The sequence below is a fragment of the Onychostoma macrolepis genome, chromosome 13, assembly GCF_012432095.1.
Source record: "Onychostoma macrolepis isolate SWU-2019 chromosome 13, ASM1243209v1, whole genome shotgun sequence".
Classification (NCBI taxonomy): Eukaryota; Metazoa; Chordata; class Actinopteri; order Cypriniformes; family Cyprinidae; genus Onychostoma; species Onychostoma macrolepis.
The window spans coordinates 12,482,049-12,500,575 of record NC_081167.1 but is presented as its reverse complement, the minus strand read 5'-3'; the positions used below and the strand labels follow the sequence as shown (position 1 = coordinate 12,500,575).

Below are 18,527 nucleotides of genomic sequence, written 5' to 3'. Positions count from 1 at the left end.
ATTTCGTGAACAAAAAAGTCCATTGTCTACTGTCAGAAACATAGTGATGTATGAAGCACAGCTCACACAGAAGTAACTATAAAACCAAACAGATTTCTGTGGGTCAACGCGGTGAATCTGAGTGATCACTTTAGTAAATCTTTTGCCCTCATGCAAAACTCCTGTTGAAATTATTGGATTTTGATCATGAAAATTCAACAAACAATGGTAAATATTTAATGCTAAATGTTCAAATTAATTTTCAGGTACTGCATCTTCGTTTAAATTATGTGATGATGGCCAACCTCCTAAAGACATTGTTTGCAAACATTGTAATGACAAGTTGCTCATGAAATAAACATTCAAATGAGCAAATGAATGCAAATGTAGAAGTTTAGAGTATAAAACATGCATGTGCCGATGATAAAGCACCTAAAATGAGTGTACGTGAGCTAAATGGCTCTATTTTAAAATCGAACTCATCCTCAGTTCAGTGATAAGGAATCTAATGCATTCCCAATCTATTTTAAGACAAACCATGTGACCACTAAACGTATTGTAACACAATCACATGACCAGACTGAATTTGATTTATGCCTGACCCCCACATGGAAGGGTCAAAGAGGGAAATGGGGGTTTTCTAACTAAACAAAGCCTATGTTTATGTCTACCAGAGACTAGTATTTGAACACATGAAACCCCAGAGTTAGATTGTTCTCTACAAACTCACCATTTTAAAGGCACTATGAGCATAGTATTCGTTATGTACCAGTAAGTGGATTTGAGAAAAAGCTTTTTGTTATTGCTTTGAGATGCAAAGAATTCATTTCCGTTAAAGACTTCTGAACTAAATGTTTCCTCAGAAGGCCATTTCAACTTAAAATTTCTATGTAGTTACTAAGGTGTTGTGAGAGGGTTGTTGTTATGTGGTTTCTAGGCTGTTTCGTGCGGTTGCTAATGATTCTATGAGATACACAGTACACAACTTTCCCTCAAGTGGCTGATATTACATCTGCGTTTGTGTTGTGATATGTTAAGTTTGTTTTGGGGTTGGACTGAGTTACTCAGCTCTCTAATGACGTGACTGGCACTCTCTCCCCCTGTAATGCTTGGCATTACAGTCTCTGCTCTTGTAGTTCAACACTGTAGTACATCTAAAAGTACCCCATGAGCTGTTCGCCCCACTTTCTATTAATAAAGTTGCATGACTAACACGTGTGTACTGATGCTGTGCTAGATAGTAACAGTCATGCCACTTAGCTGGAACACAACTTTCCTCCTGGGCATGGATTAATCTTTCTGCATCCTTCCTATCATCATTACAGAAAACTTGTGAAATACACTAGCGTTAAGTTTGGGGTTGATATATTTTTAAAAAGTTTTTAAAAGAAGTCGTTTATGCTTAAGGCTGTATTAATTTTTTTTTTTTTTTTAATCAAAAATATAGTAAAATCAGAAATGTTAAATAGGTTTACAATTTAAAATAACTGTCTTTAAAATGTAATTCATTCATGTGATGCAAAGCTGATTTTTCAGCATCATTACTCCAGTCTTCAGTGTCACATGATCCTTCAGAAATCATCCGGAAATGCTGATTTGCTGCTCAAGAAACATTTCTTATTATTATCAATGTTGAAAACAGTTTGAGACAGGACTACAAGTTTGAAAACAGTCATTCTTTTGCCATTTCACTGAGTGATGCTAATAGTACAAAAATACTCACTTCACCTAAATAGAGACTTTTGATTTAAAGCTGCAGTCCGTAACTTTTTTTGGTTAAAAATGATCCTAAATCAATATTTGAGCAAGTACATAACCAGCTGGTGTTCAAAACTATCGGCTTCCTTTAGCCCGATTCACAACGGTTGTCTTATAATAATGTTTTCTAATTTGAGTGGTACGGGTAGGTTTTCGTGGGAAATTCGCACATGGCACTGCGTCATTACATCACATCTGTCAACATAAAGAAGTTGTCCCAGCTAGTAGGCGATCGCATGTGAGGATCCTGCAGGTGGTGGATCATTTATAGCCTTTTCTCACAGCAACTGGAATAATTAAATGTTTCATTTTGATGGCGGATTGTAATCCAGAAAGGATTATGTGTTTATGAAACACATGTGAATGAAATTAAATTATATTCCAGTTTAAAATGTGCTTCTGATTACAGATAGCCTTATTACACAAGATTTGTATTTTAAAGAAAACCAGTTTGAAGGTAGCATAATTTGCTTTTTTGGTTAAAATAATTTATTAATATGAAATTCGAATGGCATGACAATTAGATATTAGACTGTACAGAAATTGAAATCTACACGCTAAAACACACTATACTCATAGTCACGCAATGCTGATGTTGTTAACATTAATAATTTGAGAATAAAGTATAACAATAATAATAATTTGCACGGTTTGATGTGATATGAGCTAACTGATCGTTAGATTAAATATCCAATGGTAGCGCGATTTATTGTAATTTTTTACCCCTCAGTTGGTCAGAACAAACATGGCAGACTTGTTACTTACTTGTTCAGATGACAATATACGGTGAAAATTCTTATTTGGGTCATATATTCCAAGACGTAGGCTAGAATCTGTGAATCGGTTTCAAACAGAAATGGCGACAAAGAGGCAAAACTTACGGATTGCAGCTTTAAAGGGGTCATATGATGCGATTTCTATTTTTCCTTTTCTTTAGTGTGTTATGTAGCTGTTTGGGCATGTATACGATCTGCAGAGTTATAAAGCTCAAAGTCTCCCACAAAAGGATTTATGCTATCTAAGAAAGAAGGCTGATCCAGACTGGGCTAAAACGCCTCATTAAAACACGCCTCCACATGTCTACATCACGATGTGGAAATATTTACATAATGCCGCCCAAATGTTCACGCAAAGAAAGAAAGCATGGTTTCAGTAACCGCAGTAGTGCTGATGCAGACACGTCAGGGAGACGCTGTGTGTTTCTAAGCGAAAGCAAAAGCACTTCATTTGGCCTTCCGAAAATAGATGCAGTTAGAAATCATTAAGATTACTTACAACAGAACAGCACAACCCAAATGTTCGAATTTGTGCAAGGCATTTTATGGACAGCAGTTTCGTGAACCTAGGAGAGTACAAGGCTGGCTGTGCACAAAGGATAAAAAAAATGAGTCAATTCTGACTTTACTGTGACAATCTGGCGCTTCTGAATCAGCGACTGTAAGTATGTTTTGTTATTAGTTTAAGTATTTGCTATTGACTGTTAAAATGTGGAGTTTTGCGTTGTGTCGTGTGTGTGTGAGAGAGAGCAAATACATACGAGCATCATCACTATGTCTGTCACACCGACTCTGTTCCACTTTCGGGCTTGAACTGATGGTAAAACTAAGGACAACTGGACAACTATTAACTGTCTTTATAAAGCTGAAGCTCGCGATTATGGTAAGGGAAGTTACATTTCTGACACGTGCTTGTGGTGTTCGGCCAATCACAATGCACTGGGTCAGCTGGCCAATCAGAGCAAACTGATGAGGGGCTTTGTAGAAAACGACGCGTTTGAGAGAGGCGGGGCATAGAGGACCTACAATAATGTACAGTATTTGAAAAATAATGTGTTTTTTGAACATTAAAGCATATCAACATATTCTGTTACAGCAAACTCACAAAATAATGATCTTTAAAATAGCATCATATGACCCCTTTAACAACATGTTCATAAAAGCATCAGGGTAGTATTATAGTATACAGTATATTAATATTTCAAATGAGCTTTTATTGTTAAACTTTCAATTTTCATTTTTAATAATTTTATGTGCTTATCATTTTTATTAGTTTTTTTTAATATTTCTGTTTATCTATAATTTATTTTTTTTATTTCAGTTTTAGTCATTTTTGTACTTAAACTTATTTCATCAAGTTCACATGGCATCACTTCTAATTTCTTTTGAAGTTTTTCATCTACTTTTTATACTTATATTTTATTTATTTCCACTTTATATCAAATCAAACAAAGAAGATTTTTCAGTTTTAAAACTGAGAGACACCCTTCCTGACCTGTAGCATAAGCTCGCAGTCATCGCGGCCCACAAAGATCATCTCACGGGGCAGCCGGTGCCGCGTACCCCCGCTGCTCACGAGGAACCAGGACGTGAGGCTCATCTCTGCACTCTCCTCCAGCCTCAGTCCCTACGTCATCCTGATGGACAGATAAAGACAGAGAGACATTTATGAAAAACTTTCTATCAGTGACATTCCATTTCTCACTCAACATTACAAAAACACTTTTACAAAATGTATGTTTTTTTAAAAATGAATAAATAAATGAATAGTGGGCTTTTATAAAGAGATCATGTTCGTCCCACTAAGTTGTTTAAATTTGAACCGACAGTGGAATGTGGGTGGAGAGAGACAGAGAGGGAGATCCGTTAGACCGCGCTGAAATCTGCTGCATGCTGACTACAGAGGCCTGGGACACTTCCCTCCTCCCTCGCCGCCTATGATCATTGCCAGATGCGGCAGGAAGTGATGTAGGCAACTTGGCTGCACACCCTACTGGGCTGTGGGATTTTTTTCCCTTGAAAAGGAGGTCACATTCAGCTGCTCTGAGCTACAGCTGCAAATGGTCTGGGAAGAGGAATTTAATGTATCCTCCTGACATACAAACCCACATGCCTCGTCTAGGTGACCCAGTGCAACTCCTCAACCTCTTATTTTTTTACTCCAAGGCACAACATGGTACATGACCAAAAACATTGTATTTCAATGGTATATGATATTAAAAATTATGGCTGTTGGCCATGTAGTCTGTAAATTATTTACAGCAATGTGCAACCTAAAACGAATACAGATGTTTAAAAAAAAAAAAACAGACATCTGACCTACAATAACAAGTCTCTATATAACTGTAATTATTGTAGAGAGCATGACTGTTTCTCCTGGAAGACCCTCATGACTAGCACTCACAAGCAGCTATGGCTACTTCACATTGGATATTGTGAAAGCCCTTTTTATTAGCACATCGCTATAACAACATCTTGACCAATAATGGGTGCCGTTTTGATATATGGGCCCCATATTTGCTGAGAGTGCACTATGATTATGCTGCTTGAGGAGCTGGAACACAATATCCACTCATTGAAATACAATATAGCCGACCTCAACTTACAAATTCTAAAGGTCCTCTTATAGATGTAAAGTAGACTGAGAACCAAGATGCATGAAATGCATTTATTATAATGGCAATATGATACTATTAATCTACATAATTTAACACTTTCTAAGAAAATCTAAATAATGATAATACTAGCAAAAATAACTGTGTAGGATTTCTTTTTGTAAATTTGTAATATTGTATAATAATAAAAGGGAGAGAAAACAAACAATTTATATATATATATATATATATATATATATATATATATACACACACACACAGTATATATACATATATATATATATAAATTACACAATTTACATAAATGTTCTAACATGTTTGAAAAAACATATAGAGCCAGTACTACATACTTAAAGAAAGTTCTAGAATTACTTCCTGTGAGAACTTTTATTTATCAACCGAGATGTGATATTGGCTGTAGGTTTGGGTCAATGTGTCTGACAGGAATAAGTTCAGAGAAGTCCTTCTCAACCTAGATAGATTATATCTTGGGAGCAGCTTGCAAGGAATAGCTGAATACTAGCAGCTGGTTTTTCTCTTTTCTGGAACACAGGCTTTAGTTGAGCAACCACAGGAAAACCTTTATACCCGTCAACTACCCACGGAATTCAGGAATAAGCATAACGTGGCAGAGGCGCCCTGATGTGGTGCGATATGAACCTCTCTTTTAATAAGACATGAAAGAGCTTTGGAAGCTGGAGAATGTTGGTCGTCAGTACCTTCTAATGAACACATGCATTTCTGACAGACCTCAATCTTCAAACCCATCACAATCCCTCTATGGCCGCCGAGACAATCTTGAGAAATGAAATACTTTAAGACATTATTTAAAAGCTTAAAGCGAGACAGCAAATCTTCCGACTTTACTCTTGGAGTGAGATTCACCTTCTTAAGAGGCACAAGCACTCTTAAGATATCATGAATAGACACATCACTTTCCACTAAAGCAGTTTTGTGGCCCCCAAAGCTCCCCCTCTTCTTCCAAACTGAGTGACATATGGTGTTTTTAGTGGGTGAAAGGCTGATTTCACTATGCTGGCTGTGAGTGCATCCTCCTGCCTCAGTGTCTGAAGAGATGGATTGTTTTGGGTTGACTGAGTGTTTTTGCAAGGAACAGGAAGTGTGGCTAACGCTTCTTCCTGCTTCCCCCAACTCATTTCTGAATTTCTATCATTTTATTCATCTCTGAGAGGAATAAGGAACTGATTCACTCTGGAATAGATAAGCAGTAAAACTGGAAAACCCCATTTTTTGATAAGCTTCAATCTTAATGCTATATATGTTGCAATAGGAACAACTCAAATATGTCAGATTGGGATGTTTTTCTGTACTACATATAATAGTAAAACCTGTTCATTTCAGACTGGTGTTTCTCATATATGAAGCTCTTGCTTGACTTTCTGCATGAAGTCTACACCCATCTAAAGAGATCTCCAGCCAGATGATGACACAACCCTGTAAGTGTCCTCCCTAATCCACATGACCTCATATCATGACCCATGAGTACTAGCCTGATCCATCTCTGCTGTCTATCTGCAGCCCAGTCTAGTAAACAGACACTCATAAAGGAACAGTCAATTTAAAAATTAAAATTCTGCTATTTATTGACCTTCATGTAATTTCAAACATGTATGACTTCTGAAATGAAACACTTTATTAGCTAAAAATCTTTCCATTTGCATTCACATATACAGTATCTCACAAAAGTGAGTACACCCCTCACATTTTTGTAAATATTCTATTATATCTTTTCATGTGACAACACTGAAGAAATGACACTTTGCTACACTGTAAAGTAGTGAGTGTACAGCTTGTATAACAGTGTAAATTTGATGTCCCCTCAAAATAACTCACAGCCATTAATGTCTAAAACGCTGGCCACAAAAGTGAGTACACCCCTAAGTGAAAACGTCCAAATTGGGCGCAATTAGCCATTTTCTCTTCCCGGTGTCATGCGACTCGTTAGTGTTACAAGGTCTCAGGTGTGAATGGGGAGCAGGTGTGTTAAATTTGGTGTTATCGCTCTCACTCTCTCATACTGGTCACTGGAAGTTCAACATGGCACCTCATGTCAAAGAACTCTCTGAGGATCTGAAAAAAAGAATTGTTGCTCTACATAAAGATGGCGTAGGCTATAAGAAGATTGCCAAGACGCTGAAACTGAGCTGCAGCACGGTGGCCAAGGCCATACAGTGGTTTAACAGGACAGGTTCCACTCAGAACAGGCCTCGCCATGATTGACCAAAGAAGCTGAGTGCACGTGCTCAGCGTCATATCATATAAGGTTGTGTTTGGGAAACAGACGTATGAGTGCTGCCAGCATTGCTGCAGAGGTTGAAAGGGTGGGGGGTCAGCCTGTCAGTGCTCAGACCATACGCTGCACACTGCATAAAATTGGTCTGCATGGCTGTCGTCCCAGAAGGAAGCCTCTTCTAAAGATGATGCACAAGAAAGCCCGCAAACAGTTTTCTGAAGACAAGCAGACTAAGGACATGGATTACTGGAACCATGTCCTGTGGTCTGATGAGACCAAGATAAATTTATTTGTTTCAGATAGTGTCAAGTGTGTGTGGCGGCAACCAGGTGAGGAGTACAAAGACAAGTGTGTCTTGCCTACAGTAAAGCATGGTGGTGGGAGTGTTATGGTCTGGGGCTGCATGAGTGCTGCCGGCACTGGGGAGCTACAGTTCATTGAGGGAACCATGAATGCCAACATGTACTGTGACATACTGAGGTAGAGCATGATCCCCTCCCTTCGGAGACTGGGCTGCAGGGCAGTATTCCAACATGACAACAACCCCAAACACACCTCCAAGACGAACACTGCCTTGCTAAAGAGGGTAAAGGTGATGGACTGGCTAAGCATGTCTCCAGACCTAAACCCTGTTGAGCATCTGTGGGGCATCCTCAAACAGAAGGTGGAGGAGCGCAAGGTCTCTAACATCCACCAGCTCCGTGATGTCGTCATGGAGGAGTGGAAGAGGACTCCAGTGTCAACCTGTGAAGCTCTGGTGAACTCCATGCCCAAGAGGGTTAAGGCAGTGCTGGAAAATAATGGTGGCCACACAAAATACTGACACTTTGGGCCCAATTTGAACATTTTCACTTAGGGGTGTACTCACTTTTGTGGCCAGCGGTTTAGACATTAATGGCTGTGAGTTATTTTGAGTGGACAGCAAATTTACACTGTTATACAAGCTGCACACTCACTACTTCACATTGAAGCAAAGTGTCATTTCTTCAGTGTCGTCACATAAAAAGATATAATAAGTGTGCTCACTTCTGTGAGATACTGTATTTAATAACGGTAAATACAGATGTGTCCTGGGCATGGCAGGTTTCACATCAAACATATCTAAATATATATATAAATTCATTTAGTACCGTACACAAAACTACTGCATGGCTTTATAAAACTTGAAATATAGGGCACAAGTTGACTGGAACAGTTTTATGTCATTTTCAGAGACTGACAGCACACATCCCCACTTTCCACTTTTATTACCATATTTTCCAGAATGCAAGTCATGCACCTGAAACATGCTTCTGCAATGTATATTCCAAATCGACTAACACTTTCAGAAAAAAAAGCACAGAACAAAAGCTGTCACTGGGGCGATACCCTTTCAAAAAGTACTAATATGTACCATTTAGGTATTAATATGTATACAATAGGTATTACATTAGGTACTAATATGCACCTTTTAGAGGTAAATATGGCACAAAGGTATACCTTTTGAAAAGGTACCACCCCTGTGAGAGGTTTTGGACGTTTTTATCTGAGAGTGATAATGCAATTAACAAAGTATGCAAAACACACATTTGTATTCATCCCGAATGAGAGAGGGAGCCTACATAGGCCCAAGTTTATTTGTATAGCTTATGTCCCACACACAAATAGTTTCAGTTTCATTTTAAATACATTTGTTTATGCTTAGCATTTATATAAAATGTTCTGAATACTCTTAAATTGAAAGAATTTGTTGTTAAGTGAGGGGAACTAAAATACTGGCTGGTATTTTACATTATTTCTGAATATAATAATAAAATGTGATTAATATACCAATGCGATTTATCTGTGTGTTTTTCTGAAAAAATTTGATCTGGTGTGACTTATAGTCAAGTGTAACTTATTTTTGATGGAAAATATGGTATATGGATAAAGAGCATATTAATATTTTGCACCTTATGTGTTCCACAATATAAAGAAAGGAATACAGATTTGGAACTACGTGAGAGTGAGCAAATCATGACACCAATTTTCATTTTGGCGTGAACTATCCCTTTCAAATGAACAGTTCATGAAAGACAGGGTTTAGGTACAGCAGATGCACTGTAACATATACGTCACTCTTTGAGAAAATACAACGTTCCACAATACAGTGAAGTCCTCAGGTCTATGAATGCCAAGTGAAGGTCCTTGAAGGTAACATGATGTTGTGAGGCCAATGAACACTGGTGGGTAAGTGATAAAGTCAATGTCCTCCCTGCTATCTCTTGAGAGAGGTAAAATCACTGAGGCATCACACACTGTTAAAAAATTAGTCTCGGTTCATTGCTTTTATCTAAGTCATCGGTAGAAACCACACTCAGAAATGATATCTCCATCATTCTGTTCCTTTCACAAAGCACTTTGTTTGCATTACCAAAACATTGATTATTATTTCCAGAAACAGATGCTGCAACAACAAGCCTGAGGGCATCTGAGCCCTCTGTTTTAAACCTGGGAAGGTATCTGACTACACTTCTGTCCAGAAAGTATAGCGCATATCTATATGCTAATGCTGGGAGAGAAATCGATCCACAGACCGTCTCAGTGCTTGAGAAGAATACAGTGAGTGGGCTTGACATGAATGAACAATGGCTGGACTTTCATTCAGATAATTCAAGTTGATGTTTGCACTGGAATAGAATAGATATAGTGTCTTGTCTGCAAAATTTTGCAGAGCAACAGTACATGCGATTGCACCTATGAATCTAAAAAATATATACTTATCAAAAAAATTATACGTGCTGTACAATGACGTTATTTACATGCTTATTACATATTATTCAGAAGATGAGAAGAGTTTATTATCTTTAAAAATAAATCATGAAATGTAAAAAGATTCACCTTAATTCATATCTACGGCCTTATCTCTGCACATAAAAGGAGGCCAATGCAGTAAAACATGCTGAGAGAGCAAATTTGGGGATGCTGTAAAAGTACCATATGGCCAAGAGAAGCAGACATCTCATTTACATCATCAGCATGTGGCAGCAGGAAGAAAGATCCATCATTAATCCAAATCTAATACACTTGTGACTAGACCTTATCAGACACAACAAAATGTGCCCGTTGGGTGGTAATAAACATGCATAATGACATACTTGACCCAACAGACCTACTTATGCAAATAAACAACCAGTAAATGTTTCTGACCAAAGGGAATTTTTGCTACATGTTCAGACGCTCATTCAGAACAAAAACGAGTTATTTATCATATGAATTAAACTGTACCGCTGAAAACTTTGAGGTCGGTAAGTCTTTCTTAAATAATAATTACAAATATTTTTCATAATGTCATATACTTTAAAATATAATTAATTATTGTGATGACAAATCTGAATTTTCAGCATCATTACTCCAGTCCTCAGTCTCACATAATTCTTTAGAAAGGATTTATGCTGATTTGCTGCTAAAGAAACATTTCTTGTCAATGTTGAAAACAGTTGTGCTGCTTAATTTTCATGGAAACTGTTATATGTTTCAGGGTTCTTTAATGAAAAGCAAGTTCAAATGTTTGAAATCTTTATAACATTGTGACGTTATGAACATGAATGAAGAGAACTGCGTGTTCAGCAAGTCATCAATAAGCGTTTACTCTGACTGCCATTATACACCTTTAGGCATCTATTGCATGCACTTGAATTACCACTTACAATCAGCAGACCAGATATAAGCGGGGGACAAATAATGGATCACAAATATAGGTCAGAACTAAAGAGCAGGATTAAGCTAGCCAGTGGGCATACAGAATCCAGACTGGCCTGAAATGACCCAATAGTCTGACCATCAAACATAGACAGCCATTTATATGCATTTGCAATACAACACTGACAGGAGAAGAGCCAAGAAAAAAAATTAAGCTGTTATTAAGCTTCAAAAATACACATGCATCTTTTTGTAGGGTGTATGCTGTCAAATACTTGCTTATATAGTAATTCTCGGATAACACTGTTTTTGTAATTGATGGACTGTGAGCATGTGATTCCTTGTGGCTTCTTTGTGAATCCACATTCACTTGGTACTTCCGTTTAACAACAGGAAGGCTCACTGGATTGGTCAGTCAACATGATCCAACTAAGGAAGTGATGCTAACTTATGAATAATTAATGATTTGGGGCCCAGGGTTCACAAAAGAGAGATTTTCTTGTGAAAGCCCCAGACTCAGTGTAGGATATGTTTTGGTCTGGGTCTAGTTGTTGCATTTTCTCTTTTAGAAGATTTAAACTGGGGACCAGACATATGATTTCTCATGAGCCATAAAAGATACCAGAATAGTATTAAATTCATTCCATTCAATTATCTGTTTTTCTTTGTTTTTGTGAGAAGAAATAATGAAAAGGTTGTTAAAAAAAAAAAAAAATACAGACCTGCTGCCACATAGTCTACTACTCTTACTGTTACTGTGACAATACAGTGATAAGTTTGCATTTTGGAACCCAAAAAGATGCATTAAAAAGGGTCTGGACACAACATGTATAAACAAACAGCTGATTCATAACCTAGACTGAAATACTCAGAGAAAAGTACAGATTAGTCAGTCAAAATACACTAGAGGAAACGTACAAAGCAATAACAGTCACACCCAAAAATACGTAAAAATAAACACTCCCTGCCCATTAACTACTTGTTTTATGCATAATTTAGGCTGTCACTGTTTGACACTAAATTATTTGATATTGAAATTAAGTATGGGTGGCTAAATTATTTTTAAAAAATCTAAAACTTACAGCAGTTTAGAAAAAGGAACGTGTCAAATCAATTAATATTATTATGACATTAAAAAAAAAAAAGCTGGGTCAAACTTAAGCCATTCAACTTTGGTCCTGCAGAAAAAAGTGGAGACTGCAAAAAAACAGCCATTAGTTTAACGTGCTCTCCAGAGGAGTTCAAATAACTGATATGCTCACATTTATAGACACGAAATGTCAACATGATACCCAAAAATGCTGTCTAGGTAGGGAGCTGAACTCACTAGGTTTTGAGACACAGTCTCTATATGCAGTTTTAGGTTTATATTCTAATAACGTGCTTAAAATAAACTCTGAAGAAGTAATAGATAATACAGAACCCCCCTTTTCAACTAGTAATTCAATTTAGTAACAAACCCTATTACAAAGGACAATTCACTGCTATTTTGACACTATACAGTTTTTCCTCTAAAACCAGATATAGCAAACAATTAATGACAAGGTATAAACATTTTGCAGCGTTGAAAAGTGTAATTAATACTACAATAAAAATACATGTAGGCCAGATGTAGCAGAACAAAACAAGAGCCTTTGTCAAAACAAAGGATTCTGCGCAGTGCCCTTCACAGTGTGCACCAGTGCCCGGCAAATCATGCACATCTCCTACACATCCGACTTACTGTACTGAAATATTGTTGTTTTTAATGGTTTGCTGCGATCGAGAGCAAATTTTACGATACTAAGTAAGATGCCATGCGTTCGGGCAAACCGGTGACCAGCGCTTGTGTCCTCTTCATGCATATAGTCAAACTCACTATTACATTCAACTTAATACTTAAATCAAGATTAGATTAGAATATCCTTGAAGTGACGCTAGCGTTAGGACGCACAACGTTAATACAAAAATCACACCTGAATACAGGCGGTGTTCGAGCTAGTGTTTATTCATTCAATATGATCGAACTGGCTAGCTGTGTCCTGCTGTTTCATATACGGTATCCTGACCACAGGATCAGATCAGATCATAGGAATAGCGTGCATTCTTTGCACCGCAGCCTTATGGGAAAATACGTTTAACACGAGCAAATGCATTAATACGCTAGCGTTATTATAAATGACCTATTGTTATGTACACTAAATATAAAAATGATTCTTTATGAGAATGTTCACTCACCCTTGCTCTTCTTATCGCTGTCAGATTTATCTCTGGCTTCAATGCAGCAGCTAACGTTAAACGGTTTTCGTAGCCCAGCCCAGTGTGTATCCCCACGTCTCCTATTTGCCTCAGTTGCTCAGCAGCAATATCGTTATTCCTAACAAATAGCGGCGACATACGGCAGCCTGGAATCAGGCAAGTAGGACAGCGTTTGCAGTTCCAACACAGTCCGGTGGGCGTGTCCTCGTACATGACTTGTGTTCAAAATAACAAGCATAAAATATTTTAGAGATTATTTCTTTAATTGACTTTTTTAGCATTAAATTGGAACGCAAATATTATGCTTACAATAATGAGCGTTTTTAAACAGTAAACGTTCAGTGCAACACCATTGTGAATACCGGAAATGCCCGTCTTGTAGTTTTTTACTCTCCCTGACTTAGCCGATTTGATACTGTAAAAACTACAAGTTCCGGTTGCCTTTGCGCAGTTTACGGAAGTGCACTTCTGCCATGCAACCGTTGACGTCCTTTTGGACGTCGTTCATTGATAATACTACAACACTTTCAGTAACAGTGAGTTTGAGAAATTGTGCGGTATATTTACAAACCTTTTTGGTTTTGTTACGTGTTTAAAGCAATAATGAAACCGTCCTTGGACTCTGACGAGGAGGAGGAATTAGGAGCATTGCAGAAGACATTGAGAGGTGATGTTTTTAAACAGAGAAAAGATGATTCAGCCCAGTGTTGCTGTCTACAAGACTGTAATATTGAAAACGATATTACAGAAAACCAAAGTATTAACCAGTTTATTCACACTTAAAGTGAGACTCTGACAGAGTATTATTCATTGTGAACATTGTGTTAAACCATAGAAAACAGCACAATTAGTAAATATTTCAACTTGTTACTACAGAATATATGTGATAAACTATACAATACTCAAGTCAGGGTATCTCATATTCATATTATGTACTAAAATCAAAGTATTTGTATGATGTCAATGTTTCAGAGCGAGCCAACCGCAGTATCCAGCACCTCTCCAGCATGCTGGCCAGCCACAGCTCTGACTCTGAGTGTTCAGAACCAAAGCAGCAGCAGGAGAAGCTCAGTCCTCTGCTGCAAATCCCTCCTATACAGGTTCAACAGAGTGAAGCAGGTACAGATCATGCAGGAAGCATGTTATTCTGACAGATCATTGTAATGCAGGATTGAGTTGCATCCTGATTATTGTAGTTGTGTATTAAAATGCATTCCATGCAGACATCTTCTGGATGAGTAGCCTTATTTGTGCAAATTATTATTTTTGTTTATTTATTTATGTTTGTTTTTTCAGTCAGTCAGCTGCGTTCCTTACTTCAAAAGCAGTCCAAAGATGCAAATGTTGCATCCCCATCTCCTTCCAAGAGGAAATTAACTGGAAAGGTACTGCAATTAAATCAGGGCTTCTCAAAATAGAGGTTGCAATTTGATGAAAAGCTCATTTTTATTGTAATCATAAAAATGTAACTTAAAATGAATCATTTTAAAATAAAATAAAAATATAAATTGACTAAAAAACGTCATAGAATTGTGAACATGTATATATAATTTAAAAACATTCACATTTAATTTCTTTATATATAAATAAATGTCATTTTAATTTATATTTTACATTCTAATTAAATTAAAATATTCACTTAAAAACAAAATATTTAACATAAAAAAAAATTAACCACTAATAAGTTTAAATGTGCAAGTACACTCTTATTTTTTAGTGAACATGTTAATGCACCATACTTTATAATATGAATTTATGGTAATATGTATCGTAATTATAATATGTAGTGAGAACCATTAACTTTTGCTCAATAGGTTTATTGCTCTTACTTAAAAATATACACAATATTAATTGAAACTATATAATTGTGCTGTCTAGCAAAGAGCCACAGATGAGGGCAATAGCAGTTTGCCTGGTGTTCACGACTTGGTTCCCATCATCCACAATCAGTCTGAGTACATTCAGCACCTGGAGGCTGAGGTGAAGTTCTGCAAGGTCAGTCCTGTTAAATAAGATAAGATAAGATAATATCAGTGAATTTATTGTCTGAGGCATTCTATGAGATTGATAATGGGGGTTTCCCCAGATAAAGCAAGTTGTATTCAACTGGTCATGTGATGGGAATTTTGTTGCAATTTTACTGTAGGTGTAATTGTTCATGTATTTGTACTGATTGTGTTGTTTCCTCTCTAAAGGATGAACTCCTTGGAATGAAACAGAGAGTGAGAGTGGTGATTGTGGAGAATGAGAAATTACACGAGGAGCTGAAAGCAAAGGCGGTTGAAGAAACTCTTAAAGAATACACATTTGTAGACAGCACCGTATGTAGCCATGAGGCCTTTATTTTTGGTGCTGACAGAAATGGCAAATATGGAACTGTAATGACATAATTTATGAAAATATGAGTCATTTTATTGATCATTTTCAGTTAAACATGGAGCGCACACCAGAAAAGACTTCAAAGCAAAAACTTGACTCCATTAATCAAGCTGAGGACCACAAATGGAAGAAAGAAATGGTATTTGTGGTTAAACATTCATGTAGCTGAAAATGTCACATCAATAAATGGACAAATTGTGCACTAAAATTGTGATTTCCATCTCTTTGTCTTAGGAACAGCTGAAGTGTCTCTATCAAGCACAAACCGAGACCCTGGAGGCTCAAGTGGTCTCCCTGAAGTAAGTGGGCTTCAATCAGTGGCCAAGCCTAAAATATATATATTTTTTATCTTACTGAATCCGATCACACTAAAATACACTCTTACAATCCGAGTGGGTACGCTGATTGAATTACACATTTTATTCATTTGCATTGCTAAAAAGACACCAAAATGTCATATAAAATATAATCTTATCATGCATTCTGCATGCTTATGATTTTAGAGGACCTCCCTGATTATAAATGCCTACTGCTGAAAATGCAGATTGCCAGAGTTGGCCTTTGTGATTTATAGTGCTCTTTAGAACAGTCATACTGATTGTGTATCAGCAATATTTGCACTGTGATTCCGTCCACCGATAGAATCAGTCGGTCATCATATATGCATATTGTAAAAATGTGCCCTCTTACTGCACATTCCTGTGTAGGAAAGACTTGGTGAGCATTCAGAAGGAATATGAGGAAACGAAAGAACGACTGAGGCACAAAGAAGCAATGGCTGTGGCGGCGGGCAGTGGTCAGCGTGTGGGTGGTCTGTGTCTGAAGTGTGCCCAGCATGAAGCAGTTCTGGCAGAGACACACTCCAATGTTCATGTACAGAGCATTGAAAGACTTACTAAGTAAGTGTGTTTTTAGTGTTTTAATTTTCACTGTTAGTACGAGTCTTAGACCTAAAATAATGTAATTCTCTTATTAAATAAATTACATTATTTTCAAATAGAATACTTGGGTATTTTTGTTTATTTAATTTTTTTGGCAGTTCAAAAAGTTAGGGGTCGGTAGAATTTTAATGTTTTTAAAGACTTCTCGGTGCATTTATATGAACAAAAATACATATTAATAATAATATAAATGGTATTAGAATGTTAAATATCTGTTTTCTATTTTAATGTTTTAAAAAATTCCTGTGATGACAAAACTGATTTATCAGCATCATTACTCCAGTCTTCAGTGTCACATGATCCTTCAGAAATCATTCTAATATGCTAAATTGGTGCTCAAGAAACATTTCTTATTATTATTAATCTTGAAAAGAGTTGTGCTGCTTAATATTTTGGTGGAATCTGTGATACGTTCTTTTATTTATTTATATATATATATATATATATATATATATTAGTGGTGGGTTATCGGCGTTAACGTGCTGCGTTAACGTGGGACTCTTATCGGGCGATAAAAAAATATCGCCGTTAATCTATTCTCAAAGTTGGGTTGGGGGCTAGGTCTATACTACGCAAGCTATGATGACTTTCACCTTGATATTTTAGCGTGGATGTATACCTAGCCGAATTGCACTGTAGGGGGCGAGAACGAGTCTTCGAACCTGTGTGTATGCGTTAGTGATGCGCGGATGAGCTAAAACGTCACCCGAATCCGCAGCTTCAAATAAATTATCCACCCGCCAACCGCCCGCACCTATATTTTTGTCTGATTTAGATAACCGCACCCGATCGTCGCATTCAGTGTTCATACGGTCATGAAAAACCTGGAAAAGTCATGGGATTTTAAAACATCAATTTCCAGGCCTGTAAAGTTTTGGAAAAATAAATAAACCCAGAAAGTTTTGGAAAAGTCACGTTTCACAATTCTATGTAGGCCTACAGTAGAATTACGCTTAATCAGGAGGTCCTGAATTTCGTTGTGGGATTGCGCATATATTCCCGCAGCTTTCGACTTTAAAATGAGGGAAATTCCTGCAAAACATTTATTCAGTATAGCGTGTAGGTTAGATGAGTAAATAAATTCACACAACCAGTCATTTAAAAACAGCGTGAGTGATTCAGCTGTACCGCGTCTTCTCTCTTTGACCTTCTCTTCACATCGGCGCATCTAGTGCTGCTGCACGCTGGGATACAAGACTTTAGCTCGCGTTTCGGTACAGTTGACAGAATTGTCAATTGCCTAATCGGCCATTGTTGCATCGTCACAGAAATGTATTATTTGCACGTCTTTTTAAGTCTTTCGGTACTCGTGCGCTCCAGAGGAGCTTTTCTGTGCGCTGCAGTCACATCCAAAGCGCTGCGCTGCGCTGCGAACAAATAAACAAAGCTTGTTGCGCTTAAGTGGCCAAATACACACAAAATAACGTCAAAATGGTTGTCCTGGCGAGTATCCTCATAATGTCGGTTTTGTCTTAAATTGCGAAAGAAAACGCATATGTATAAGTATTGGATCTGTGAAGTCTTGTGACAGCAGCGTAATAAAGCTGTGCCGTCTGTTATTAATGTTAATCAAACAACAAAAGACAGAGGAAAACCCTCACTGCTCTTGACTAAATAATGTTTTGTTGAATAACTTTAATATATTGATTTACAGTTTATTCAATTTCTGTATCCTATTTAAAACACGTTCATATTTTAGAAAATGTAGTTATAAAATTTGCATGATTAATGATTTATCTTATCCACCCGCGACCCACCCGCATATAATCAAAATGCAATATTTTATTACCCGACCCACCCGACCCGCGGATGTAACCGCCATCCGCGCATCACTAGTATGCGTGCTAACCAAGCGGCAACCTCCTACTACTAAAACTATTAAAACCTTATCTTTAAAGAATAATCATACAATGTCTTCAATGTTATT

General features: G+C 37.2%; 2 protein-coding genes across 3 annotated transcripts in view; one reads left to right on the top strand and one right to left on the bottom strand.

Moving 5' to 3' along the window:
* cep170aa (centrosomal protein 170Aa) overlaps positions 1–13,452 on the bottom strand; it is a 41,249-nt gene extending 27,797 nt beyond the window's left edge. Inside the window, exons 1-2 of the mRNA XM_058795793.1 lie at positions 13,260–13,452; positions 4,009–4,150 (exon numbers count right to left, since the gene is read on the bottom strand). Of these exons, the coding sequence (XP_058651776.1) occupies positions 4,009–4,113 (105 nt within the window). The 5' untranslated portion in view covers positions 4,114–4,150; positions 13,260–13,452. The remainder of the gene's footprint in view (positions 1–4,008; positions 4,151–13,259) is intronic.
* A 289-nt stretch (positions 13,453–13,741) lies between these two features.
* Positions 13,742–18,527, top strand: part of sdccag8 (SHH signaling and ciliogenesis regulator sdccag8) — a 42,628-nt gene continuing 37,842 nt past the window's right edge. For both annotated transcript variants that reach the window (XM_058796207.1, XM_058796206.1), the window contains exons 1-8: positions 13,742–13,947; positions 14,253–14,399; positions 14,577–14,665; positions 15,159–15,275; positions 15,476–15,601; positions 15,709–15,798; positions 15,894–15,958; positions 16,367–16,558. In XM_058796207.1, coding sequence (XP_058652190.1) covers positions 13,884–13,947; positions 14,253–14,399; positions 14,577–14,665; positions 15,159–15,275; positions 15,476–15,601; positions 15,709–15,798; positions 15,894–15,958; positions 16,367–16,558 — 890 coding nt within the window. In that variant the 5' untranslated portion in view covers positions 13,742–13,883. The remainder of the gene's footprint in view (positions 13,948–14,252; positions 14,400–14,576; positions 14,666–15,158; positions 15,276–15,475; positions 15,602–15,708; positions 15,799–15,893; positions 15,959–16,366; positions 16,559–18,527) is intronic.